The following is a 27,956-nucleotide window of genomic DNA, read 5'->3' on the forward strand; positions in this document are numbered from 1 at the left end:
AATATTACAAAAAAGTCTCCCAACTCTATATAAAGTGGTCTTTTATAAAGAGCACAAACTGGAATATACAAAATGAGAATTGAAACTAAACGGAACTTTGGGTGTCGTCTAGGACTTTACGCTGATTCTACGCCATGGCAGAATATTGTTGTGGTGATCCTTCACATCTTAAGCCCAGGAAAAAGAGTAAAAGGAATTTCAAAATGACTTTAAGGGGCAATTAATGTATAACAAAGTGACACTTTGAGAAGGAAACAGTAATATTTATCCATATTATCTGCTTAGAGATCTGTATCAAGCTTAGCAGTGATCGAACCAGTTTTTTGAAAACATGACATAAATTATGATCCTGATGGTTAAGTGCCGACTCAGAATCGACCCAAGTTTTGAACTGCTGATTCCCTTTTCCTGCAGATATGGCTAACATATAAAATGTGTCAGATTGTGCAACTGACTTTTCATACAATTAAACTAGTGATATTAGGAAATGACTTTAAGATAAACTGTCAACAGCTCCCTTAATAAATGTGAAAACACAAATCTCTTGGACAAAAATATAAATTTTAAGCAAGAACATTAAAAATTTGCAGACCAAATACCGAAGAACAATTGTTTACACTTAGATTATAATATTGACTTGATGATGATGTAACTGTGTTTGAATCTTGTATCTAAATGATAAAAGATTCAATTCACTTACTGGCCTGCACTGATTATACCAAAAACAAAAACCTCCAAATGATCCATAGACTGCTTTGACAGGATTTGCTTTAACCCGGAGTAACTTCCAAGAGAAAGTCACATACACAAATCTCAGAACAGAAATGTAAAAATCCATCAAAGAAATCACCCTCAAGAGAAGAACAGCCTTATTGTGTTATTGTACTATCTTTTCAGGATATCACCAATTTTTGATGACTCACATGACAGGTTTTTAAGATCTAGTGGAAAGAATAGGTACACTTAGCCTAAACTCAGTGTATACATGGTCTCCTTGGGCTTGTACATGTGTCTTTGTTCATAGAATATTCACACTTTGGGCCACTGGGTAAGTCACACAAACCTTTTGGCTTCAATATTCTCATTTGTAAAATGGGGAAAGTATCTACGAACATCATTTCCCAGGATTACTGGCTAGATGAATTAGTTAGAAAATGGTATTGATGCAAATTAATAAAATTAAGCATTCTTATTCATTTTATGTGCTTTTATTTTTTTTAATGCTTAGTAAGTTTTGAGAGAGTATGCACACACATGAGCAAGGGAGGGGGAGACGGAGGATCTGAAGCAGGCTCTGCATGGACAGTAGAGAGCCCGATGTGGGGCTCGAACTCATGAACCCCAAGATCATGCATGACCTGAGCCAAAGTCAGATACCTGGGCGTCCCTCATTTTATGTGCCTTTTTTAGTATTATTTTTGAGAGGGAGACAGCAAGCAGGGGAGGGGCAGAGAGAGAGGGACACAATCTGAAGCAGGCTCCGGGCTCCAAGCTGGAGGTGCAGAGCCTGATGTGGGACTCAAACTCACCAACTGTGAGATCATGACCTGAGTCGGTCATATGCTTAACTGACTGACCCACCCGGCAACCCTTATGTGCTTTTACTAATAAAAGCTTATACAACTGACAATGCAATAAAGTAAAAGAAGTAACCTTATCTGGTTATCTAATGATTTAGAAATGGTTTCAAAGCTTTTTACCATCAATTAGTGTCAGCTCACAAAGCTCTGGGAAAGCAAATAAACTTTGAGAAGACTCATCTTCCACACAATTAATAACCTCTCAATTTCTCCAAAGCCAATAAGATAATTCTGAAAGAAAGTAATCCTCTTTTCTTGATCTCTTAAAATTTAAAACTTAGTTTTAACCATATCTTCAATCAGAGTTTCATTGTGTACCAGCTACGGTAGTTCCTTAAAACCCAAGTTTTAAATACTGGTTTCTTTTCTGCCCATAACACAGATATCATATTTATATATTACCAGTAACACAGAGGATGTCTTGGTGTAGAACATTTATTTATTTATTCCATGAAACACTCAAAGTTTAGGTCAGTGGGAAATAATTTTAATCAAAGAATTGTACAATTTCTTCCCACATATCTTGCTTTGTATTAGGAAATGACATTGCGATCCATTTCACTAAAATATTACAAAATATTTACAAGAAAATATTAAAATAACTCAAACACAAAAGGCAAGATGGGGTAAAATAAACTGTTTTTCAGAAATCTCTACTCCAGTGCCCACAGCACACAAGAAGAGAATCATAACAAATAAGTAACAAAGATCCCCCCGATCACGTTTCCAAAGAACTGGAGAAGGGGAACAAACGGGATGAAAACGGTGGTATGAAGGGAATGGATGTTAGCAGCACGGCTTCAATAACCAATCTATTCTGAATGAAATAACTCTGTCTTATATGCAACAAATTCTGAACAAGGCTAAGTTTTAGGATATTCCTTGAACTGAAATTTAAAAATACCCTGACAGTGAAAGCAGCTCTTTCACTAAGTTTAGTAAGAGCCTCTTTCCCCACGAACCACTCATGTGAACAGAAACCTGTTCTGGCATTAAAAGCTGTCACAGTAGCCCTTCCATTTCTTTCATGAAAGCTTCATAAACATCATCCTTAGTTTGCACTGAGACTGGGACAGATGGACCAGATTTGGGGGCTGCTTTGGCAAGAGGCACAGCAGAATCATCCTCTGACTTTCTTTGGGGAGCAGCAGCGGCCCCTTTATTCTCCCGACGTACCCTCAACGCAGTGGGCACGAATCGAGTAATCTCTGCCTTGGGATTGGTGATCTGTGGCTTGGCACTGATGGTTGCGGTGGCTTTCTTCTCAATGGTGGCTGCGCTTGTATCATCCGCCTTGGGTCGCTGAATCAAGTTGGGTGGAGCACTTAGAACCCCCGGGTTCGGCAAGGGAGCTGGTGGGAAAAGCCCAGGTGGGGCAGGTCCAAGTGGAGGCACCAAAGGTGGGCGCATCATGCCAGGACGGGGTGGAGGGATACCTAAATGAAGGCGAAAATGGGCCGATGAATACTACGTGAAGCCATTTTAACCATTAAAGATGTTAAAAACATAGGTTGACAATTTTTTAAAAATGGGCAATTTAGAAAAAATAAGCTAAAATCATGCTGCTTGCTATTTGAAACTCAGGAATACTTTTTGATAGGAAGGATTATTTTATCATGAAATTGTATTCACTTTCATTTTTTTTTTTTAACGTTTATTTATTTTTGAGACAGAGAGAAACAGAGCATGAACGGGGGAGGGTCAGAGAGAGAGGGAGACATAGAATCTGAAACAGGCTCCAGGCTCTGAGCGGTCAGCACAGAGCCCGACGCGGGGCTCGAACTCACAGACCGCGAGATCATGACCTGAGCCGAAGTCGGCCGCTTAACCGACTGAGCCACCCAGGCGCCCCAGGAAATTGTATTCACTTTCAGTCTGTGTCCCTGTACTTATGTTTTCTTCCTCTCAGAGTAATGTACTATTTTAATCTATAAAGTTGACAACACCAACTGGTTTCAAGTAGGATGTCACCTTTTTCAAATTTCAAATCTGACAGCCCAAGACACTATACTAGCTGTGTAATGCAGATACTATCAAGGCCAAGGTTGGGGGTTTCATTCTCATGCATTATTTACTGATTTCCACACCATTCCTCCCCTGAAAAAAGTAGCCCCATGGGCAGGAAATGTAATTCTAACCTTGGAATGAGAGAACGTAACTAATCACAGTATGTCACCACCACTGGAAAAGAATTCGTGTCCTTTTGATGGTTCAAACATACCATTGTCATTTACCCAGAACCTCCAGATTATTTTTCTTCAAACACCACTTTTAAGATTGAATATAAAGTACCAAGTTTCACAGAACCTAAGATGCTATTACTTATACAGACTCATAATTATTCCGGATACCACTGAGAATCCGGGGAGCTTAAAAGGAGGCTTTCACATTAAACCGGGAGTCAATGTAATAAACTAGAAATACACATACCCCACAAACTAAGAGTGCAAGGAAATCTGCATATTTCACACTGATACTGGTTAAGAGAGGAGGGGGGATCTGCCTTATAATTTTAAACTTTAAATTCATACTCATGTAAATAAATGGAATGACTTCACAATTAGAAGCATTGCCTGTCCCTGTCTGTGCAAAACACCCTACTCAAATGGAGAATTTAATCCAAGGTGGTCTTTGGCTGGGAAAAATCCCTCATACGACAGACAGAATCCAATGCAAATACCCTTTGGAAAAACTCAACTTCAACCTACGCCAAAAGCGATTTAAAAGCATTTTAGAATACCCCTTGACTTCAGGATATCGAAATGTGACAATATGTCTTAGAGCAGGATGAAGGATGTGGTAGTCAAATTTTTGTAGTATAAATCAAAGCTTTACCTGGAGGCGCAGGGGGAGGTAGCCTTGGTGGGGGTCCCCGAGGAGGAGGGCCAGGAGGCAGACCTGGAGGTGGACCTGGGGGAGGACCAGGGGGCCGGCCTGGGGGTGGGCCTGGAGGTAAAAGTCGGGGTAAAGGCCCTCGGAGCCCTGGCATTCCAGGTGGTCTCAGGAATGGAGGAGCTCCTGTAAAGAGAAAAACGGCAAATTAGCGTAAGACAAATAACATATGAAGTAGGTAACTGTGATATAGAGGTAACTCCGATGTGGTCTGACTTATCATTTTAACTTGAAATAAGGTAACTTCAAAAACTGACCAAAACATATGTGGAAACTGAATTCATTCAACAAATATCTGAGCACCAGATAGGGTAGTAATTTTGTTATGGATCATTTCTCTTTATATCCCAGCACTGAAAAAAAAACATACTCAATCACAGCTCTGCTGGGCTAGACATTATACAAAGATGAGAAGAATTCTTAAATTTCCAAAATAAAGCTGAAAATGGAATACAGAGCAGGGTGCTTTAAGAACTCCCCTGAAACACAATAAGATATTGACAAGGACCACTGAAAAGGGCGTAAGATAGGTAATTTGCTTTTGCACCACCAATTGGAAAAGGATAAACTCAAGTGAAAAAACTTAACTGGCCAACTGCAGGATGAAGAACTATAAAATCATAAATGGCCAAGAAGTTCGCATTTTAAATAAACTTCTTATACTGGTATGCCAAACTACACTAATACTGATCACTTTTATCTCTGAAGACTGACATCCAACAATTCCCAACCAAAGAAGGATACTTGATAGTATTTACTGTGCCCTAGTCTCACTAGCTATCAATTTAGATTTCAGCCAACCTGTCATATTAAAAAGCAGTACTAAAGAAACCCCCAGTTTCGTATTCCAGTTTCCGCCTGCGAATGTCAGAAGTAAAGAACCCTGAAAAAAGAAGACCTTTGGAGAAAAAGACGGCTGTCGTCAGTACTATGAATTGCAAACAGTGCTGTAGGAATAAATCGCACTTATCCTTTCTCTCTTAGGGTATCAGGAGAAAAGAAAACATCAGCACTAATGATGTATATTTTTGAAATGACTTCATCATTCTAATCACAGAGAGATGTAATTATTTTTCACAATACCGAAGTGCTAATTTACCTGGAGGTGGTCCAGGAGGAAGGCCAGTAGGTGGTCCAGGTGGCCGTAAAGGTGGAGCAGGGGGTGGTCCAAGAGGAGGTGGTCCTGGCATGGGAGGTGCTTGTATCTGAGAAGGAGGAACAGACTGTGGGGGAGCTTGCTGCTGTGAAGAGGCAGCAGATGTGCCATCAGAAAGAGATTCCTCTTTATGCTGTTTCTGTGATTGCTTTTCCGCTTCAGAATCATCAGAATCATCTTCATCATCATCCTCTGAAAATTCTTCTACTTCTCGTCCCTCCTCTGGGATTTCCTGACCTAAAGGAAATTTTAAACCAGGTAAATGGGACTGATTCATTTTTTACAGTCTGCAAAAAAGTGATGCCTGAAGACACATGTTCAATTCAGTGCTTTCTTACAATTATCTCAATAGTCTTCTTCAGTAAAATACTTAGATGTGGAAGAATCAAACAGTATTCCACTCACCTATGTTACTGGAGCAGAGGGAAATAAGCCCAGGCTTTTGAACAAGACCGACCTGGATCTAAATGCCAGTGTAACAACTTACTAGCTGGGCAACTCTGGACAGCTTACCTTAATGTCTCCAAACCTAACTTTTGTAAAACAGGATTTATTATTTACTTTAGGGTTGCTGAGACACTAAATGGGAAACCATATGTAAAGGAACTAGCAGGAGGAAATATCCAAAAGGTGATTTCACGCCTCTTTCTCAGTTTTACCTGCCATTCGAAGCATCATGGCTTGAAGAGGAGTCAGCTCCTTCATGTTCTTCTTTTTCTTCCTTGATTTTCCAGGCATATCTGCAAATCTTACACTCAGACCTTAGGGGCCAGGGGAGGGAGAGAATGGGGTAGATCAGGAACAACAAAATTCAGTAAATGCTTACTATATAATGCTATAAAGCACCAGATATGATGGCTGCCCACTATTTGGCAGAAGTTAAGTGCTGAAAGAGCCATATAAAAGGTAATAGAAGAAGTGCTCACTGGTGGTAAACATATGCAATTGTGATTTCAAATCCATCAATTTTAAAAACTTGAAGAATACCATCAATATCTTTATGTCTGTAAAACTGAAAACCCTGGTAAGAGACAGTTCTCTCTAAAAATATAAATTAAAAAAATTGGCCAGAGAAGAGATAAGACCAGAATTTATAAAATTGAAGTGGTAGTTAAAAATCTTTTTTTAACCTGGCCCAAATAATTTTTACAAGGAACTTCAGGCAAACGTGGGAGTTACAGAAATTTCCTGTACAGGAAAAGATGGAATGCAATCCAGAACTCATGAAGCCAGCACAACCCTGATACCAAAACTAACCTACTATAAAATACAGTTGACCCTCGAACAACATGGGTTTGAATTGAGTGGGTCCACTTACGCATGGATTTTTTTTGTGATATAGTACAGTACTGTAACTGTACTTTCCTTATGAATTATTAACACTATTTTCTTTCCTCTAGCCTACTTTATTGCATGACTGTAGTATATAATACACGCAACAGACAAAATGTGTGTTCATCAATGGTTTGTGTTATCGGTAAAACTTCCGGTCAGCACTAGGCTATTAAGTTTTGGGGGAACCAAAAGTTATGCACGGATGTTCTGATTGCACACAGGGTCGGTGCTCCTAACCCTGGTGTTGTTATACCCACCTGTATAACCAAACAGAATCTAACAGTGTTTTAAAAGAAAAATACATCATAAACATGTAGGGTTGGTCCCAGAAATGCAAGGTGAGGTTTAACATTAGAAAAGCCATGAATATAGTTCATTACATTAAACAACTTAAAAACCATAACAACATCCCAACAGATGCTTAAAAATATTTATTACAAAAACTCTTAGCAAAGTAGGACTAGAAGGGACCTTTTTAACCTGATAAATCAAGCTATCTACTAGATGCTATTAAACATGTTGCCAAAGGGTACAACATTGGAAGCAATCTTTGTTGGTAAACATTTACAAAGTTCCATGTGGGCAGGGCTTTAGTTGTGTTCACTTTGTATCCTTTGTCTAGGAAAACTCCTTGCATACAGTACAAAATGAACAAATATTAGATGAATGTCAAATCATAGTTAGGATAGCCACATAGTTAGGATAGCACATGTACACTGTATGATGATGAGTATATATGAGTATATATGATGAGTATGTAAGAGTAACAAAAGGTGGCAGAAAAAGGGAAAAATGAGGCAAAGGATCACACAATGCCAGAGAAAAATGGAGCTGCTGTGGCTCTAAGGACTTGCTATTTTCAGTGCTAGCTCCTATGTATGTCCTCCATAACTTTTCGTTACCAGCTCTATACACCCCTTTAACCAAGCTTTTTGGTTTGCAACCATGATTTTTAAGAAATATCAGAGGAAAGATCTGTCGTCATTATAAATACATCAGTAGTATTACTAACACATAAATATGGTATTGTAGGTTACAAAAACAATTTTAAAAGAAACTGCAAGACTACAGAGGTGTGAGAGATTATTATACATTTTGCACTGCTCAGTTTCTATCATGATGCTTAACATTTTCTTGATGAATATCATAACTACTTTTTAAAAGTACATGTAACTCAGTCCTATTTTGTAATAATCAAATGGACACATAACCTACATTTTGGATGTTTCCATTACATCATGACTCACTTGCAAGTGTACCTGAATTATAATTGTGGTCTGGTTCATGTGAAGACACAATGAACACAGAAAATTTAAGTTATTTAAACAGACTTATTAAAAAACAAACCAACAATGTGAATATGGCTTTCTCAGTATGGTTGTGTGCTTATTCTCCTTTTTTCCTACACATCCCCATAAAAGTACATCCTCATGCTGTTGAAATAGTTATTTTTCTCCCCAAGTGGACTTTACTACATAGGCTTCTTTATTACATACACTGCTTAATTTATTTTTCCATCACAAACATCCACCGAGTACTTAGTATGTGTCAAGAACTTTTAAGATTAGATATAAAGATGAATGGAGCTATGATCCTTCCTTTCAAGATATTCACAATTATTTTTACAGATGTATTAATAAATCAAGACCTTTGTCTTGTGTATTTATTGATCAATACCATGGACCTTTCATCAGCACATACCTGACTTTTTTTCTTCATTGTTGTCTCTTTCATTATCATCACGGTGCACAAATTCATCCCCTTCACTTTCTCCATCTGATCTGTCAGTGTCGCTGTCATCAGTACTGTCATCATGCTTATCTTGATCCATGTCCTCAGGATACCCATCATCTTCACTGGTGCTGGAAACATCGTCGTCATGACCCCGTTGAGCTGACAAAGTAGGAGGGAGCAGGAAACAAGTATTACTATTGGATCCTCCACACACACACGGGGTCTCAGAGCACAGAAAACTATTATTTAACTCAGAATAACCTACCTGTTTCTGTAGGTTCTGTATATGAACCTACAGATTCTGGTTCTGTATATGAACCAGAAAGATTCTGTATATGATATGAGCTGTTCATACCGTCTAACAATATTTCCATATGGTAACAGTTTTAAAACCTTTTTGATAACGTAAGGTATTTTTTAAAAGGTTTAAATTTGAAAACAAATTCTATATGTGGAAACTTGGATGCACACACATATACAAGATATTTGTTTATATAGAGAACATATAAAACTATGTTCTAGTCTGATGGCAATAAAACTGAAAAGGAAACAAGTATCTGAATCTTAAGGGATTGTTAGTAAGAAGGTGACATCTCTTAATAGAGCCTATTTTAAAACACAATAAACATTTCTATACTTCCTTATGTACGATGCTTTTACTTAAGTAAATTCTATGACTTATCCATCTGTTAGTATGTACATGTAATCCTCATTCATTTTCCAAGTTCTGAGGATGGTAAACAAGATGTTAAACAGGGCCAGCTTAAAAAATGACGGTAGAAAGGTTGTTAAAAGCAAAAGAAACAGTCACTCCTTACCAAGTTCCGGACTATACAACATGTCTTCATCCCGCCTACGAGGGGGAAGATCTAGAGCAAAGCCCACTTTACGGCCATACATTTGCAAGACTTGAGGAGGTGGTGGGCCAGGGGGAGGACCAGGAGGTTTTCTGCCAGGGGGCAAACGTGGAACACCATGACCGAGAAGAGGAAGTATAGAAACTGCCCGCGTTGGAGGTCTATGAAGAAAATTTTACAGTTACCACGTTAATAATGAGAAGATATTTATTTCCTCTCTTCAAACATTTTTAAGGGATTTCTTCACATTTAATCAGGCGGGGCACCACTTACATTCACATTGCCTTTCATTTCCACTACAATAATTTTGGCACTGGATAGTCAAAAGGTACTTTTAATAAATGCTATCTGATGATGCCACCGCTTCCTTACCCATAGGCTGAGGTCTTTTTAAGGATGGAGGGTGGCTGGGCACCAGGAAGTGGAATGTCCTGGATCAGAATGTTGGAAGGAGCATGCGGCATGTCTGGCAAGGGAATACTCTCCACTTCCACGTGCTGAGCATTCTGAAACAAAATTTTTCAATGGTATGATAAGAGCAAGCCACAAACTCAACACTAAAAATTAACCACCTGCTGCTTCATAAACTGGATTTGCTTTCCATTTAACATAAGTATCAGGAAAAAATATCAATACCAGTATTTGTCAATATTTCCAAAACCTGTCAATGAATGGAAAAAAAATCCTTATCACCTCTAAAAGAGACAAGCTCTGCTGCTCTTCTCCCTCCTATCATCAACTTATCCTTTTGGGTTATGGTTTGAAATAGCTGTTTATGGAAATCCAACTATTAAAAGTATCTAGCACCAAAGCCACCCTTTTAAATGTTCTGGATGATAAATAGCACTTACCAATTAACTTAGAAATAGCATATAACCCATGGAAGAGCTTGGGTTTCTAAAGTTAGTCTGCCTTCGTTGAATTTCTGCCACACACTAGCTGTGTGACTAAGCAAAGTTACTTTAGTTTCCTTATCTATAAAGCAGGACCGATACTACCTACTTTGTAACAACTATATCATTTTTTTTTTTTTACATTTTTGAAACAAAATTCACAGTGAAATGTATAAATTCTGTTTTGACAAATGCAATAGTTCATATTCCTGTCGATCCCTAACAATATCCCATAGCAACCACTGTTATAAATTTTTTCATCCACAGATTAGTTCTGCCTATTCTAGAACATCATACAAACGGAATAACTATGAAAGAAGTTCAACATGTTTTGACACATATCCATGAAAAAATTTTTTTATCCCATGTGGTTTTGAGTATCAGTAGGTCATTCTTTATTGCTGAGTACATTCAATTTTATAAATATACTAGTTTGTTTATCCATTATCCTATTAATGGACATGTGGGCTATTTCCAGTTTTTGGCTATTACTGTGTTGGCAGATGGATTAATTTCTCTTGTGTAAATATGTAGCATTAGATTTGCTGGCTCATGGAGAAGGTGTATGTTTAGTTTGACAAGAAATTGCCAAGGGGCACCTGGGTGATTCAGTCGGTTAAGTGCCTGACTTCAGCTCAGGTCATGATCTCATGGTTCGTGAGTTCGAGTCCCACACCCGGCTCTGTGCTGACAGCTCAGAACCTGGAACCTGCTTTGGATTGTTTGTCTCCCTCTCTCTCTCTCTGCCCCTCCCTGGCTTGTGCTCTCTCTCCCAAGAATAAATAAACATTAAAAAAAAAAATTGTCAAGAGGAAGAATATGACCAATTCTCACACTGTCAATTTTAAGAGCAAATCTAAAAACATTTTAGTTTCTCTAAAAGAAACTTGATTACCTTGACAGCATCAAAATATTGGCTAAGTTGAGCCCTCTTCTGTTCATATTCTACTTCTAGCTTTCTCAATTCTTTGTAAATATCCGGATTCTCTTTTTCATAGAGTCGTAGAATACGTTCAAAGGTTTCACGCAGCTTTTTACGCTTGTCTTTCAGCACCTTCTCATTTAACTGTGGTTGCTGCACTGGGTTAAACTCTGAGAGAAAAGAGTAGATATTCAAATTAAACACAAAAACTTGTTTCATTTAGGTTATCAACTAACTATATAATTTAATATAATCTCCCTATATGCTAAAACTTTTAAAAGGGACCTAGACTAGGTATATTACTTCTAAAATTTACTATAAAGTGCAACAGACATTTGTTGAAATTCCACCCTTTTAAGATAGCCATTAATTTTACTTTCTTTTATAAAAACAGCACCTAATTGATTTCATCATCACTGTAATAAAAATCGATTTTCATTCCCTTACGCTAACAACTTGCTATATAGTGAGGCTTCAGTCAGACCTGACTCTGTCCTTTAATTCTGAGATCCTGAGCACTTTACTTGAATTCTATGATCTTTAACTTCTTCATCTGGAAAATGGGGACATCAACTACTTTACAACAAAGTCTGATGACTTAATGGGATCACAAATAAAATATCCAGTAGTGTCTACCTCACCACTTAATTATTTTTATAGTGGACTGGTGTCTAGTTACCATACAATCCTTTCTCTTTCCATGTATTCAACATAGGGCTTCATTTCAAGTCTTCTGCCCCAAGAGGGATTATCAGCACAAGACTCCCAGGCTTGCCTGGTCAATTATACCTGCCTCCCTCCACTCCCCCTGCCAGTGACTGACTCAGAGATCAAATGGCACATGATCCAAACTGAAACTAGATACTTCTCTGAGATTTTAAATGTGGATGTGGAGATTTTAAGTGTGGATCCCTCACAGGAGGGATAAAATAAACCTAAAGCTGTGACCTTGTGTCCCACTAATCCACACACACATATTTCACCTTCCATCACAAGAAGTTCATTAGCAATATACTGAATGAGGCTAACAAGAGAGTAGACCAGACAGACACACGAAAGCTTCCCTCTGGGATTTACCAACTATGGGAGTCAATGTACATATTTTTTCTACTTAAACTAGTTTATACCGAGTTTTATAAACTGTGTTAAGTTTTATAAATTGTAATTAGAGCCCTGATCAACAGTGTTCCCTTCTTTTTTTACAGATAGCAAGTTTAATTATCTTTTCCCCTAAATCCTATTAACCTTGGTGATTTATTTGGTCTCCCATCCTAGTACCAACCAGGCCTGACCCTGCTTAGCTTCCGAGATCAGACGAGATCGGGTGCGTTCAGGGTGGTACGGCCGTAGACTTGGTGATTTATTTGGAAGATACAGTCTTACATTCACACACTATTCTTAGTGTGATTAATACAAGTGTTGAATGCCTGAGTTTTAATCCCAGCTTGCCACTTCCTAACAGCACAACCTTGAGTAAAGTATGTGCCTGAGTTTCCTCACTCATAAAACAGGTGGAACACACCTACCCAAAAGCTGTTGCAAGGGTTAAATAACATCTGGAAAAAAACTGGTAAATAGCAAGATAAGAGCTCAATAAACCTCAATTGTGACAATTATCTCCTTTAAAACCACAAAAATCATTGAAGTCATGTTAATAGGTAATGTCTTGACATCTCAGGGACAGCAATTGTCCATAGTAATATTTAACGCAGAGGCAACAAGTGGGATCAGTTCCACATGAACTGGGAAACATCTGGGATCACGCAATCTGACCCAGAACTCTCGCCCCAGCTAAATGCACAAGATTTGCCACATTATTTAACAAAACTTCTCATACCATAATCCCACATAACTGGATTTTAAAAATTCATTTAATGTATTGTTGAGACCCACTGTACCTCTTTTGCTTACTATCTGATTTTTGGCAAACCACTAAAACTGGGAACCTTTGCTAACAAAACTTGGAAAAATCATTTCATTATGCAATTAAAAAAAAAAAGGTAGAAGCAAATGTCCATGAACAAATAAATGGATAAAGAGGTGGTATATACATACAATGGAGTATTACTCGGCAATCAAAAAGAATGAAACCTTGCCATTTGCAACAACGTGGATGGAACCAGAGTGTATTATGCTACGTGAAATCAGAGAAAGACAAATATCCTATGACTTCACTCACATGTGGAATTTATGATACAAAACAGATGAAGGGAAGCAAAAATAATACAAAAATAGGGAGGGGGACAAAACATAAGAGACTCTTAAATACTGAGAACAAATGGAGGGCTGCTGGATGGGGTGTAGGTGGGGGGATGGGCTAAATGGGCAAGGGCCATAAAGGAGGACACTTGTTGGGATGAGCACTGGGTGTTATACACAGAGGGATGAATCACTGGCTTCTATTCCTAAACTCATTAATGCACTATATGCTAACTTGGATGTAAATTTAAAAAAAAAAAAATTTAAAAAAAATAAAAATTAAATTAAAAAAAGGTAAAGGAGGCAGAAAAATAAAAAATCCCATGTTCTGAATGGATCTTTGTGGGTTGGGATAAACTTTCCAGTGGTAGCATCACACAGACAATTCTCAAGCAACTTTGATTCAAGGAAAGATAACAAGTTATTTGTATGATTCCAGTTATAAAAAAACTTGTGACACTGAAGATGCATATGAAGAAACTGAGTAAAATTACTCAAAAGAAATGAGAAAAAAGGGAGAAATCCTAATACGATATTCTATAAAATTAGATTTTAAGTATTTGATGACTTCTACCACCTTACTAAGTGGGTCAAGTGTCTGATCTTCTCATTGGGAAAAATGGGAAACTGATAAATTCACGGTGGGGTAATACTTAGATGTACGTTGTAGTTGCCAAAATTAAAAACCAAAACAAACAAAAACCTCCAGAATTCAGTCTTGTCTGGAAAACAGGCTTTCATTTTTGAACTGGTCAAAACAGGCTTTCATTACTTCAATAACAATTAGTTCAAGCTAAATAAATGGGATTCATCTTACACTAGGTAAGATCTTCAGTGTGCAAATTGCTCCCCACCCCTCCATTTTAGTCTTCCTGATACTAAAACTAAGCCTAACTGTCAAATGTCATCATGCTTTTGTTTTACTCATGCCTGTGCTGCTCTCCTCATTACCTGCTTGCCTGCCTCCATGTATAAGACTGTTATACCTGCTATGAAATCTAGACTTTTATAAATTCTTACCCATTTCATCCAATTTCTCCATGTCTCGGATAATCTGTTTGGGATCCTTCATCTTTAAAACTGCAGCTCGTACCATCATGCGCTGTTTTTTGTTCTTAGAGAAACAAAAGAGCACTATGTCAAGGAACTGGACACCCATATGAGTTTTTATTTCCATTTGCATCAAGAATCTGAATCTATTTGAAATGAAGCCAAACTTCTCCTCGGTTTCTGATCTCGTTTCAACCACCACAACCAAAGCTATGTAATTTTTTGCTCTCAAATATTTCAACGTTAGACAAAAAGATAAATGACCATTACTATGTGTGCTTTCTTAGGCAAGTATTTCCTTCAATTTTGTGAGGTCTTTAGCAATTACTTAAAAAAATCTGTTTTTTTAAGCTTAATTCTAAAACTATATATTAGAGAAAAGTTTTGCAGACTTGATACTGAACAATGAACTAAGAAAACCCCATTAAAAGCTATTAAAAATCTGCATTCTCTCAATGTGTTAAGGCATGATACTATAAAGTAAATACTTTTTTATTCTGGGAAAACACTTCGCCAGAAACTCGACAGCTACAAAATGAAAAAAAGGAACCCACAAAACTATTCAGAACCGTATTTATTTCCATTCACTAATTCAGTAGCTTTTAACAGAGCAATATGCCTTAATAGCAAAAAGAAATTCCTTTCAAAGATATTTAACTCACTGGGAAAGATAATCAAATAGACAACGTTACAATAACTCCTCATGAGCTTAACTGCAAAGTTTTTTCAGTTCTGTTTCCAAATATGGTATTTTGGCTTAGTAATTTTATGGTTTGTTAGAAGCAGTATGAAGTATCTTTCCTGACAAATAATTGTAAATATTGTTTTGAAATCCACTAATCCCAAATAGTAAGATGTGCCAAACACCACTATGGCTCATAGGATGCTTCTGAAATCGTACCTTCTTTAATTCTCTCTTCCGGGCTTCTTTTCCTTTAGAGACAGAGAAAACATAAAACTTTCAAATCTTGAACACTAACATTTTCTCCAACTTAATACAGATTAATTCTTATTGTGGGAGGTTGTCCTATGCACTCCAGAATATTTAGGAGCATTTGTGGGCTCTACCCATTAGATGCCAACAGCACCCTTTAATTATGTCAACCAAAAATGTCCTGACAAGTTTTTAAGCTTCTTAAAAAGTAACTATGAATCTGAAAGAAAAAGATGTCACTCTCTCTGCCCTTTCCCCCGATCATGCACACACTCTCTCAAAATAAATAAATAAACTTAAAAAAAATATGGGTACTAATTTTTTTGCATGTTTAAAGTTTTCATCATGTACTCCCAAGAACACTGGATAACTTCATACAACTGACTCCTAGCACAGCTGGTTTTATAATTAAGGCGTAATAGATTCTCTAATGTTTGCAATTTTATCCTCTTCCTTATCATTCCATACTAATGGACACTTACGGGCTTGGTCTGTAGGGTTCATAAATTTTCCACTCTTGGTGGATGATGTAGATCTCCGTCCCATGTTGACAACTTGTATGATTTACTTGTTCATAAAAAAACAAAAACAAAAACCTGCAAAGACAAAGAAATAGCTTATTTTTCCTCTATTTACAAAGTGTCTTCCATTTTATGTTACAAAACTTCTACCAATCTCTTGAAAAGAAACATTCCTTTGATTATTAACTTTTTAAAATGGATCACAACAGACCGACTCTGTCAACTGAAAAGAATCAGAATATGCTTTGACAATATGGGGACAAATCATGCCTACGAAAAACCATTAGATCTTTTCCTACACCCTTGGTTTCTATTTAGGGTGAAAGGGGAATCAAAAGAGAATGGTGGTAATAATGTGAGTTCAAAAAAACAGATAGCTCACTCTTGTCTCTCTCCATGGTTTTTCTTGTCATGTATTCCCAACATCTTTAAGATAGTAAAAACTCATTAATTTTAGGCTATTTAATTCAGATTTCATTCTAATTCAGATAGAATTCTTGACTCTCACGAGCTTAAAACATAACTAAAGGTGCAAATATTAAAAATTAAAAGTATCATATGAAGGAGTGTCCAAGAATGTCAAGACACACATTTTTACTAGCACCCACTTGATTCCTGATTTGTGCTTTTTAAGATAACTGAAAGGGATGATCGTGCTTGAGAGAAAATATTTTGCAAGTCAAGATTTTTACTAATCTGAGACATTATTATATTACTTCTTTCTCTTGTTCCAATTAAGGGTTAACTTTTTAATGCTTACCCTTCCGAATAATAAAGTTGACAAATTTACTTTCTCTTGAAAGTAGACTTTTATTTATCTTTAAAAATTTTTTTTTTACACATTTCTTTCTTTTTGAGAGAGAGAGAGAGAGAGAGAGAGAGAGAGCAAGTAGGGGAGGGGCAGAGAGAGGGAGACACAGAATCCGAAGCAGGTTCCAGGCTGTCAGCACAGAGCCCGACGCGGGGTTCGAACCCTCAAACCGTGAGATCCTGACCTGAGCCGAAGTCGGACTCTTAACCGACTGAGCCACCCAGGCACCCCTGAAAGTAGACTTTTAAAGGGTGGGAAAGGGAAGATCATGAGATACAATTTTTAGTAGCCTATACAAGTAATTATACCTCCCCTTCTTCCTCGTATGAAGATTTTGTCAAGAAAAGTTCACTAGTTAATGCCTCTTTCAGCAAGTGTTCAAATGCCTTGATTTCTGCTAAATGCTTCAAAGCTTTTCCAGTGGCAACTAATTCACCCTGCGCAGGATTTCCTTCACAGAAAAAACTGGGAGTCGGGCAGAAAGGAGGTGGGAACAAGCAACATTAGTAGAAATATAGGCTCCCCTGATATTTGATGACTTGTATCTGGTTTGCTGTTTTCTCAATTACCCTTAGGCTCCTGTTTTGACCTTCCTCTCCCGCAACTGTAACAAAGAACAGATACTAATTACAGAGGATTTCTACAGAAGACCGTGGAGCCTTAGTCTGCACGAACTACTTTTGGTTTAAAAGCAGAAACGACAGGGAAACTGGGCCACAAAACCGTGGGGAAACTAAATTTAACCGAAGAGGCAGCAGTGGGACGGAGCCCAGTTTACCAAGGGAAGCAACAGCAGCAGCAACTGCCGAAACCATAGCGACGGTTGACCCTGACTCGAGGTACAAGAAGACGTCAAATCTAAAGCGGCCGGTCAACGAGCACAGGCAGGAGGTGGCGCTAACTGACTCGGGTGAACAGCTGCTGAAACGCTGGAAGCCGCACCGCCCTTGGCTCGAAGATCCCCCGGTCCGCGACCCGGGAGACCCAACCGCGGAGAGGAAGAGCGGAGCTGACGGGCCTGGTGTCCCCGAGGCAAACGCGCGGGCCCGGAGAAGGGTCGGGAGAGATGAAGGAACGGAGTGGAACAATCCTGCACACTCACACTTCTGCTGGGTTCCTGGGACTGCAGGAAGCGGGGATGGGACGATTCTTGGCCTCTTTTATCTCGTAGGGGCCTTCACCTCTGCCTCCCGGTCAGCAACCCTGCCACCGCCATCTTGAAACCTCGCGCCCCTCCGCCATCCTTACGTCACTTCCTATCCCTATTGCCGAAGATCTTAGCGTTTCTCCGCCCTGGTACCATAGAGAGGAACCAAGAACTCCCGGACCAGAGTCTTCTTCCGCTCCGGATTAATACCGAATTGGTTGACTTTCTGGTAAGAGCCCGCCCCCCATTGCTCAGAACCACGGTAATTGACACTTCTTTAGACCAATAGAAATAAGGAAAGCGAAGCAAGTGGGCTAGGTGATTGGCTGATGAGAAGACTACTTTCCCTCTAGGACCGAGACATTCTGACTTAATTTCCGGGGTCTCCGTCACGTTGGGTTGGACGGGACGATTCCAGTTAGCTGTTTTGCGGTGTTTCTTTTGGTCAGAATTATATTAGTTTTTGGATTTTGGATTTTTTCGTGATGTAAGCGCGTGCTGTCTCTTTTGGTTGTGTCTGTTTGAGAGCGGGCCCCCAAATGGCACTTGGTACTGTGTTTGTTGCTCTTTGCTAGCGTCATGTCGGTCTGGAAATTTTATAGGCACACAGAACATTTTGTAGATTTGAGCAAGTTAGTGCCCGTTTTAGAGTTCCAGATTGTTCATCTACGATAAATTAATCTACTACAGTAATCTACAATAAGTTTTTGAGGAGGAAATGTGGAGATACGTCTGCAATTTTAAATCTAGAAGTGGCGAGGTTGATTTATGTTGGCTCCTTTCCCTTTTGGTCTTTTCACCATCTAGAAGTCCTTTATGATGTCACTGTACCTATATACGGATTTTCACTTAGGTCTAGTCTTTCATCCTTCCCTGCTATCTGCGGTTTGTCTGAGACTCCTCCCCCTTTCCCCTTAAAGGTAAGCTCAAATATTTAAAAATTTTACTTTTAAAAGACTCCCTTGGTTATTTCTGATTTTAATATCCCTTAATAGGAAAATATTTTAGATATAGTTCTTACTATCAATTATTGTAAATACTCCAACATTGAGGGAGATACATACTAATTTTAGCAGCAGAATATTTAAACGTGCACTTAAGCATTTAAGATCGGTTCCTTACCTAAACTATCCTTTGTTTTAGAAAATTTCCCGGTTTGGTTTTGGGCCGAATTTTGAGTCCCAGAAAGCATTAACAAGGTATTGTAGTTTAGAACTTGTAAGTTAGGTAATAAAAAAATAAGCTTTAATTTTGAATGTGAACAAATTTAGTTTGCAACTAAGTTTAAGAAGCAGTGACAGAAGAGAAAATGAGTACATTTTGAAACATTAAAGTATTTCATCTAGCTTTTTAATTTTGGGGACATGATGAGATTTTAAAATCTCAAGACATTTCTTTTATGCAAAAAATAAACTGTAAAAACACATTCTTGCATCAACAACTTATTAATAATTTTGTGAATAGAACCTAAGAGTCTCAATGGGTAGTTATTGGCGAAAAAACACTTGTGTCTGTAGAAATTAACTGAACCATTAGGCCTCATTCACCTCAGGATTTTTCTGAAATCAGGTAATTAATGAAATGGGCCACCTAACGTTTTATGTAGCCGAGGCAGCTTCCATTCTGATAGTATTGAAAATGAAATTTCATTTTTCTGAAAAATCAGGGTAATAAAAATTATGACTCTCCTTTAAATGACAAAGTGACAAATTCTTAAAAGAGTAACAGCTTCCTCCCCTGCATCCTAAATGCATGTTATGTAAGTGTAGCTGGGGTTTGCATGTTTTCTTTTTAAATGTTCCAGAGGGTTCACACGTTCACATGAGGGATATTTAATCATCACACCACAGTTGGTCAGGGTTGATTGCCATTATAGAAACAGAGCTTTTATCTTTTTAGTTTTAACTTTTATCTTTTAAAAAATCCATCCAGGTTATAGCATGTGATTAGTAGAAGGTAAAGAACCATTGTGTTCTTTCATGATTGAATTGTTGCAAAACCATATTTCAGTCTCTTCCAGTTTATAGAAAATTGGATTTAAACTGATGAACAAAATTATGGTTGCATTTCTATTTCATTCAAAGGTCACAGTTTGTCTAGGCAGCAGTTACCAAGTACATCGCCTTAGAACTAAATGATGTCTGAAGCTAGTAGTAGAAACAAAAGTCAGTGTAAATTTTAAAGATTTGAGGAATTAGAAAAGGAAAAGGTAACCCTTACACCTGCTCTCCTACAATAGCATTAAACCTAATGTTGATCTGGTAGAGCAGTGTAAGAAGGTATCCTGGGATATAATTTTACCTCACAGGGTCTAGCACCAGCTGATTTAGGCATTCATTGTTGATACAAAACTCTAGAGGCATCTAGTTTCAGCATCTCTAAATCATCTTTCCACGTTGTTAACTGTATTTATGTCCATGTTGGAAACGTACAGAAAATGAACCTAATCAAAGAAGCAGAACACTGTTGTTGAGAAGCAGAAGTGGCACAGTGGCTGTTTATTTCATTTGGTGTTTCACTATGTTGGTGACTTCGGTAATGGCATGATGATATTTTTCTGAAGCTGATTTGAATTCCACCAGATGCTTCTCATAACTTTTAATGGCTGCTTGAAGCTGTGTTTTCTCCACTGCTCCCAGGATAGCACGGAAAATCATATCTATGCCAAGGCCAAGAACAGCAACCCCTATACTACCAAGGAGAGAAGCGCCAATTTGAGCTAACACGGTGACCAACTTGTTAATTATGCCAGTTGTGACATTTGAGCCCACAAGTTTGACAGCCACTGCACTGGCTGCAGAAGTAGCTTCTCCCAGGATGACTGAAATGACCTTTTGTACTATTGCAATTTTCTCTGTTTCCCTTTCTTTAATATCCTGAAGTTTTCTGTAAAGGGTTGGCTCTAGTTTATCTTTCAGTGCTTCATCAACCTTTTGCAATTCTTTTTGGATTTCCATCATGGCTTGGATGATGATATCACAGTTTTCCTTGATGGTCCCATCTCTTTTCATCTCAATGGAGGCCAGGCTGCACCGCAAGTGCGTGTTTAAAACCCCAATGAGCTTATTGGTGGCATTGAAGCTATCAGATAAGCAGTCAAGAAGCTGCTGGTGAAGACGGTTGACTTCTTGCCTTCTCCTTGGGTTATCTGGGTAGAGGAAGTCACTGTGAGCCATATTTCAAATATAACTTCTGAAAAATAAAGTAGTAAATATTCACTAAAACTTTTGAAAAATATCTGTTGTCTGCATACATTTGACCAGGAAATCTTATACTTTATGAATAGAAAAATAGCACTGTGCTGTCTAAGGAATTCCTCAGAAAATTCAACAGGTTCTTCAAAACAATTAGTTTTATGAAACTTAGAGTCAGTGGATGGAAATGTGGGTAACAGAATGCAACCTGTTGGTGCATTAATTAGGGCACTAGCTTTTTGTGGTAGAGAGAAATCCTAGATAGGAAACATTTGTGTTTATCAAGTATCTTATTTGACAAATGTGATTATTTCCAAGTAATATTTAATAGCATTTGACATACTTTGTAGTTAGCCCTTGGTTTCCAGTGCTCCTTAATTTTCCCAAGCCCTAGTCACCTACCAGATTGATTTCTTTAATATTTGGAGTTAAGTTACTAGGGCCAGGAGAATAGTAAGATCTGAGTTTACAGGGCTATTAATATTTGATTTTGCTTGTATACTGTTACTTTATACTATTCAAGTCACTCTGTATGTCCTTACAGGCAATTATTTGGTCTCTAAACGCAGGGGCCATCCAAAGGCAACACAGATATAACATTAGAATCTTTACACAAAATTTTCACAATAAGAGCACATATTCAAAATTCTTTAGATTAAAATCTCCCTTGGGGAGAAAGTGTTCATGGTGCCGGACACAGTGTAGTTATGACTACCTCTGTAGTGTCCGTTTGCCAATCTTGTAAGTTATTTAGACTGGTCTGCAGTGCACTTGGGCACTATTAAGTTTAGCTAGAGGGAGGGGCGCCTGGGTGGCTCGGTTGGGTAACCGACTTAGGCTCAGGTCATGATCTCACAGTTTGTGAGTTCGAGCCCCGCGCCAGGCTCTGCTGACAGCTCAGATCCTGCAGCCTATTTCAGATTCTGTGTCTCCCCCTCTCTCTACCCCTCCCCTGCTCACGCTCTGTGTCTGTCTTTCAATAATAAATGTTAAAAAAAAATTAAAAAAAAAGATTAGCTAGAGGGATGCCTGGGTGCCTCAGCCAGTTAAACGTCTTACTCTTCTTCATTTCGGCTCAGGTCATGATCTCAGTTTGTGATATTGAGCCCTGTGTGGCCTCCACGCTGACAGCATGGGGCCTGCTTGGAATTCTCGCTCTCCTTTTCCCTGCTTTCTCGCTGTCTTTCTCCTTCTCTCTCTCTCTCTCAAAAAAAAAAAAAAAAAAAAAAGAGCTAGCCTCAGTAAGAAGACAATACCATTTCGTGAAAGTAGTAAGGAATGAGTAGCAAGAACGTACCATCGAATAAATAAAATGAATCTGGTAGGAGCCTCCTTGTGTTTGTACTTCTGGCTCAGGCTACTATGTAGAGAAAAAAGGAACAAGCATGTTCTGAGTTTATTTGGGTGAAAAAGTTTGAGTCCTGTAAGAACAATGTTACTCCATATGCATTTGAATAGGCTTACTATGTGCTTGGCCAGTCTATTTTTAGTTTAAAATTCTCTTGGGAGAAAAGAGAAAATGAAATCTGTATGGGGTCTGGCACGTTCTGTCTTGAGTAAACAACATCCTGAGGAATTCAGGCCCTATCTATTCTGGGACCATGGGTCTTGGCCTAGATATGAGGGACCTCACAAGCATGGAATGAAGGAATGAAGATACTTTTTTCTCAAGAAAATAAATATGAAAATAACCTACTCTCCAAGTCATAAAGATATAATTTGAAAATGGAAAGGGGTACACTTTTTAAAAATGGATAGGGAAGATAATTATTTATGCTGTTAAATTTAGAAAAAAAATGTCTCAGTACCCCTGATAGCATAAATTATCATGGCAAAAAATTCATTTTTTAAAAAAGTCTATTGATTTATTTTGAGGGAGTAAGAGTGCAAGTGGGGGAGGAGCAGAGAGAAAGGAAGAGAAAGAATCCCAAGCAGACTCCATGCTGCCAGTACAGAGCTGGACGCAGGACTCGAGCCCACAATTCTTGAGATCATGACCTGGGCCTAAATCAAGAGTTAGACCCTCAACCAATGGAGCCATCCAGGTGCCCTAGTCAGAAATTCATTTTTATATTTGATTCAGATCCGGCACACCCATGTGTTACACAAATTGCCACAAAACTGTACTTAGAAGATATCTCAAGTTCAATTAAAGAAATGGCTGAGGGTTTATTAAATACTCCCCAAACACACCATTGGGTTGCAAACTGCACTTCAATAACCACGAATCTGGACTTTGATTTCTCTTTTATCTTCTTGAAATTTTCCCTTAAACTTGTTTCTTTTTTTGGCTCTGAGTTTTCAGATATTATCATGAAGTGAAAACTACAGTTTCTGACTTTGAATTCAGAAGATCATCAACTACATTGCTATTCAGATATTTAGGTGAGAGGATTCGTTCTTACCCTGAAAAAGTATAAAATATCTCTAGCATCTATCCTATGCCATTATCTGAAGGCATAGCTTCCAGAAAAGGTGTGTGGTCCTATGTATGTAAAGATAAACAAATGGAGAGATGAGTCTGCCTTCTGGGTGGGAGGGTGAATACTTCCAAGTGGTCAGTTTCTTCCCAGTTAATTCACTGTGTTAGCACAACTTGATGAATGAATCATAAAGTAACAATCAGGATGTTGTTTACCTGAAGAGAATATGTACCAGATCCCACACAGATACAGAGGACTCCATTTTCTCTTTCTTTTCTCCCAAGGGTTTAAACAAAACTAAATAGGTGAGGTTTCCTATTTTTCCAGGAAAAGTAATGATGGGAATTTTTCCTCCCTCAGTATTAAAACATTATGAAAACAATCAGTATTGTACGGGTATAAGAATAGATGAACTCCTAGAACAAAACAGTTCTGAAAACAGATCCTTTTATATATTTGATAAATAATAAACATAGAATCTCAGGTTGATAGTAATTGAAATTATTATTCTATAAATGTTCCTGGCATAACAGACTAGTTTGGGGGGTTAAAAATTAATTTTAAAAAGTTAATGTAATATATGTAAAAAATTATAAAGTAGCTAGAAGAAAATGGATAATTTTCAGATGTTTATATGGAGGAGGACTTTATACACTTAAAGCCAAAGTAAAAAGTTACACAAAAATTTGATTAACAAGGATGACCATGTAAAAAGAACTAAAAGCAAACTGGGAAACGTGCAAGAAAAACAAAGTGTGAATTTTCAAAGAGTGTTGTAATAAATAAGAAAAACAGTAGTAATCTAATAGCTAAATGAGCAAACAACTTTAAGCAGGACAGTAAAAGAATAGTAGCTAATTAATTGATGAAAAAACTTAAATCTTACCTGAAAGACAGTATTTCAATTATATTTTCTTTCTTTTATATACCCAAGGCGTTACACCTGCACTTTTATACCCTTCTTCCCAGTTTCCAGATATCAAGCTATAATTTTGTGCCAGTAACAATTTTGAATAAGAGACACCATGACTTGCTCAGAATTGTTTTTCAAATCTAATCAAAAATGACTTTTATTTTTTCTGAGTTGGGCTTACCTTTCTAGCTCCTTTTCTCTTGGGGAAGGGTGTTGAAAAGGTTCCTCTGGTACTGAATAAGTTCAAGATTATTTTTATCCCAACAGTGAGGTAAACACTAGAGAATTAGGTGGAGGAGAGGTAGGGTTTTAAGGTGAAACTAATGAATTATTTTTGGACACGTGAAATTTGAAGAAGCTGGTGAAGGAAGCAGTTTAATAATTCAGTAACAATTTATCTAATGGACTAGTACCTTATGTATAAGAAAGCATGTACTTTCTATGTATAAGAAAGCATGCTAGGCTCTATAAAGCACACAAAAATGAAAAAGTACATGGTCCCTGCTTTTATGGCATTTCCAATCTAGTTAGGTAGTTAAGACATTTAAAAGTACACGTGGAGTTGAAAGTAATGTGTCATTTGAAATTATAGGCTTGGCGCTTGACTTGTGCACATTCAAATTTTATTTTATTTTAATTTTTTTACCAGTTCCTACAAATTATTTATTATATTTTTTTATTTTTATTCTGTTCTAAATATTTATTGTCAAGTTAGCTAACATACAGTGTGCTCTTATTTCAGGAGTAGGTTCCCATGATTCATCACTTACATGCAACCAGTGCTCATCCCAACAAGTACCCTCCTCAATGCCCATCACCATTTTCCCCTCCCCTCACCCCCCCATCGACCCTCAGTTTGTTCTCTGTATCTAAGAGTCTCCTGTGGTTTGCCTCCCTCTCTGTTTGAAACTATTTTTTCCCCTTCCCTTCCCCCATGGTCTTCTGTTAAGTTTCTCAAGTTCCACATATGAGTGAAAACATATGATATCTGTCTTTCTCTGACTGACTTATTTCACTTAGCATAATACCTTCCAGTTCCATCCACGTGGCTGCCAATGGCAGGATTTCATTCTTTCTCACTGCCAAGTAGTATTCCATTGTGTATATAAACCACATCTTCTTTATCACATTCAAATTTTGAACAACCCACAGGTTAATATATATTAACACTGGGGCCATATGGAAATATTCAGTCATCTAGGAAAGGTTAACAATTTGTACACTTTAAAGCTGTTACTCTTAAATGTTTGATATTTAGAGGAGAGATTGTAAACCACATGGAAAAACAGCTGACAATATGCAGCATTTCTACTATTGCCCATGACAATTTAGCTTCGACTCTCAAATTGCTTACTTCACTCAGCAAAACAAAAGCCTTGCAATTAGTTGGAGCCATTCTTCTTCTTCTTCTTTTTTAAATCTTTATTTATTTTTGAGAGAGACAGAGCGAGACCGGGGGAGGGTCAGAGAGAGAGAGGGAGACACAGAATCTGAAGCAGGCTCCAGGCTCTGAGCTGTCAGCACAGAGCCTGATTCAGGGCTCAAACTCACAGACCATGAGATCATGACCTGAGATGAAGTCAGGCACTTAATCGACAGAGCCATCCGGGTGCCTCGGAGCCACCCTTCTTGAAGATCATAGTGTTACTTAGGCATGCCTCAAGTGATGTCTTACCAACAATACACTTCACTTACCTAAGAAGAGTTCTGGGTCGTATACTTCTTCCTATCTTTATTACAATTTCAGGGATAACCATTTATTTATTTATTTATTTATTTTTAGTTTTTTTTTTTTAGTTTTTTTTTTTTTTAACGTTTATTTTTGAGACGGAGAGAGAGCGCGCAAGTGGGGGAGAGACAGAGAAGAGAGCAAGACAGAAGATCTGAAACGCCTCTGCACTGGCAGCACGGAGCCCGATGTGGGGCTCAAACTCACGAATCATGCATGAGATGATGACCTGAGCCAAAGTGGGACACTCAACCGTCTTAGCCACCCGGGCGCCCCAGGGATGACCTTTTAAATATTGACTTTAAAATTCAATCTTTTAAAAATCATTTCAAAGTCATTTTATAAAAGACATTTAAAGATTGGCACCTACAGGTAGCTAAGTGGTATACACTTCATCCAATTCTTACTTATTACCTGCACCTTTTGTGTGGTAAATGTGATTTTTACATTATTTGTTATCACATGATAGTGCTCCCTGTCAATGAAAAAAATCACTTTATGCAATTAGCATCCACTTCTTAACAGCAGAGTTTGTACTGTTGTTTGAGTTATTTTATTGCTGTGGTTCATGAAATAGGTTCCAAAGATTCTGGGGCAGCCTGATAGAGAATTGCTGGCCAGCAGGCGGAGCTCGTGGTCTCTGGCATGCCTATTTTTCCAGAGCCTTTGCTGAAGCAGCTATGATTTCTTGTTGCTATATATGGACTGTGGGTGCATAAAATTTTATTTGATGACAGAGTTCTGTTGCTAAAAGGAAGTTTGGAAATCACAGGTATTTTTGTCTTGGGAAATTGGAATGTGAACAAAGACTAGCTTCAGTGGATTCTTACTGAAATTAACCTTGTCAATTTTGTTGAAATGAGAAGTCAACATTCAAGACAGAAGAGCGTATAAATGGTAGAAATATATTGATTGTATCTAAAAGTTAAGATTTATTTAGTGATACTATACAATTGTTTTAGTTTTTTTCAGGGAAGGAACCACCTTACAAAGTGAAAATGTATTGATTATCACATGTTCAAATAAAAAATTCTCAGGATACTTTTGTGAATAATAGTAGTTAAATGTCAAGTGTCACAGAAATTTAAAGAGGGAAATTATATTGAGGTGTTCAGAGGAAGCTTCACGGAGAAACACATGTGGTATGTGTTTTGACAGATGGTAGAATTATAATATGAAAAAATTAAAAGATATGATAAAAAATATTTTAAAATATAAAGTCAATAGCACTGATATATAAGCACTTTAAAATAGGAGAAAAACACCCATTAACCTATCTTAATTTTTTTTTTTTTTTGGTTATTCCTTTCTAAAGTTTGTTTAAAGGTGCAAGTAGTTTACAAAGTTGCAATAACAGTGTAAATAAAATTGTCATCTTATATTAATTTACCTCAACACTTTCCTTTATTTCTAGTTTTATAATCATTATATAAAATATTCCATAAGATATCTATCATAATTTAATAAATATCCAATTGTTTCCCTATCATAATATTCTTTAAAAAAATTTTATTTATTTATTTATTTTTTTAATTTTTATTAAAAAAAATTTTTTTTTTCAACGTTTATTTATTTTTGGGACAGAGAGAGACAGAGCATGAACGGGGGAGGGGCAGAGAGAGAGGGAGACACAGAATCGGAAACAGGCTCCAGGCGCTGAGCCATC

At 37.7% G+C, this 27,956-nt stretch overlaps 2 protein-coding genes across 2 annotated transcripts; both read right to left on the reverse strand.

The window, feature by feature from the left end:
* Window positions 1–1,999: 1,999 nt before the first annotated feature.
* WBP11 (WW domain binding protein 11) lies at window positions 2,000–18,161 on the reverse strand. The gene is made up of 12 exons (XM_047066209.1): window positions 17,987–18,161; window positions 16,035–16,148; window positions 15,520–15,551; window positions 14,589–14,682; window positions 11,343–11,539; window positions 9,927–10,060; window positions 9,516–9,715; window positions 8,665–8,856; window positions 6,288–6,389; window positions 5,572–5,865; window positions 4,416–4,598; window positions 2,000–3,016 (listed from the first exon to the last, which is right to left on the reverse strand). Exons 2-12 carry the CDS (start codon window positions 16,096–16,098, stop codon window positions 2,583–2,585), a joined length of 1,926 nt encoding a protein of 641 aa, XP_046922165.1. The 5' UTR covers window positions 16,099–16,148; window positions 17,987–18,161; the 3' UTR covers window positions 2,000–2,582.
* A 2,368-nt stretch (window positions 18,162–20,529) lies between these two features.
* On the reverse strand, window positions 20,530–21,207 carry SMCO3 (single-pass membrane protein with coiled-coil domains 3). The gene has a single exon (XM_047066618.1). The coding sequence runs from the start codon at window positions 21,205–21,207 to the stop codon at window positions 20,530–20,532; it is 678 nt and encodes a 225-aa protein (XP_046922574.1).
* Between the last annotated feature and the right edge of the window lie 6,749 nt (window positions 21,208–27,956).

This window comes from Lynx rufus, unplaced genomic scaffold (genome assembly GCF_022079265.1).
Source record: "Lynx rufus isolate CCGP_SWC_20201006 ecotype Redwood Valley unplaced genomic scaffold, mLynRuf1.p SCAF_7, whole genome shotgun sequence".
NCBI lineage: Eukaryota > Metazoa > Chordata > Mammalia > Carnivora > Felidae > Lynx > Lynx rufus.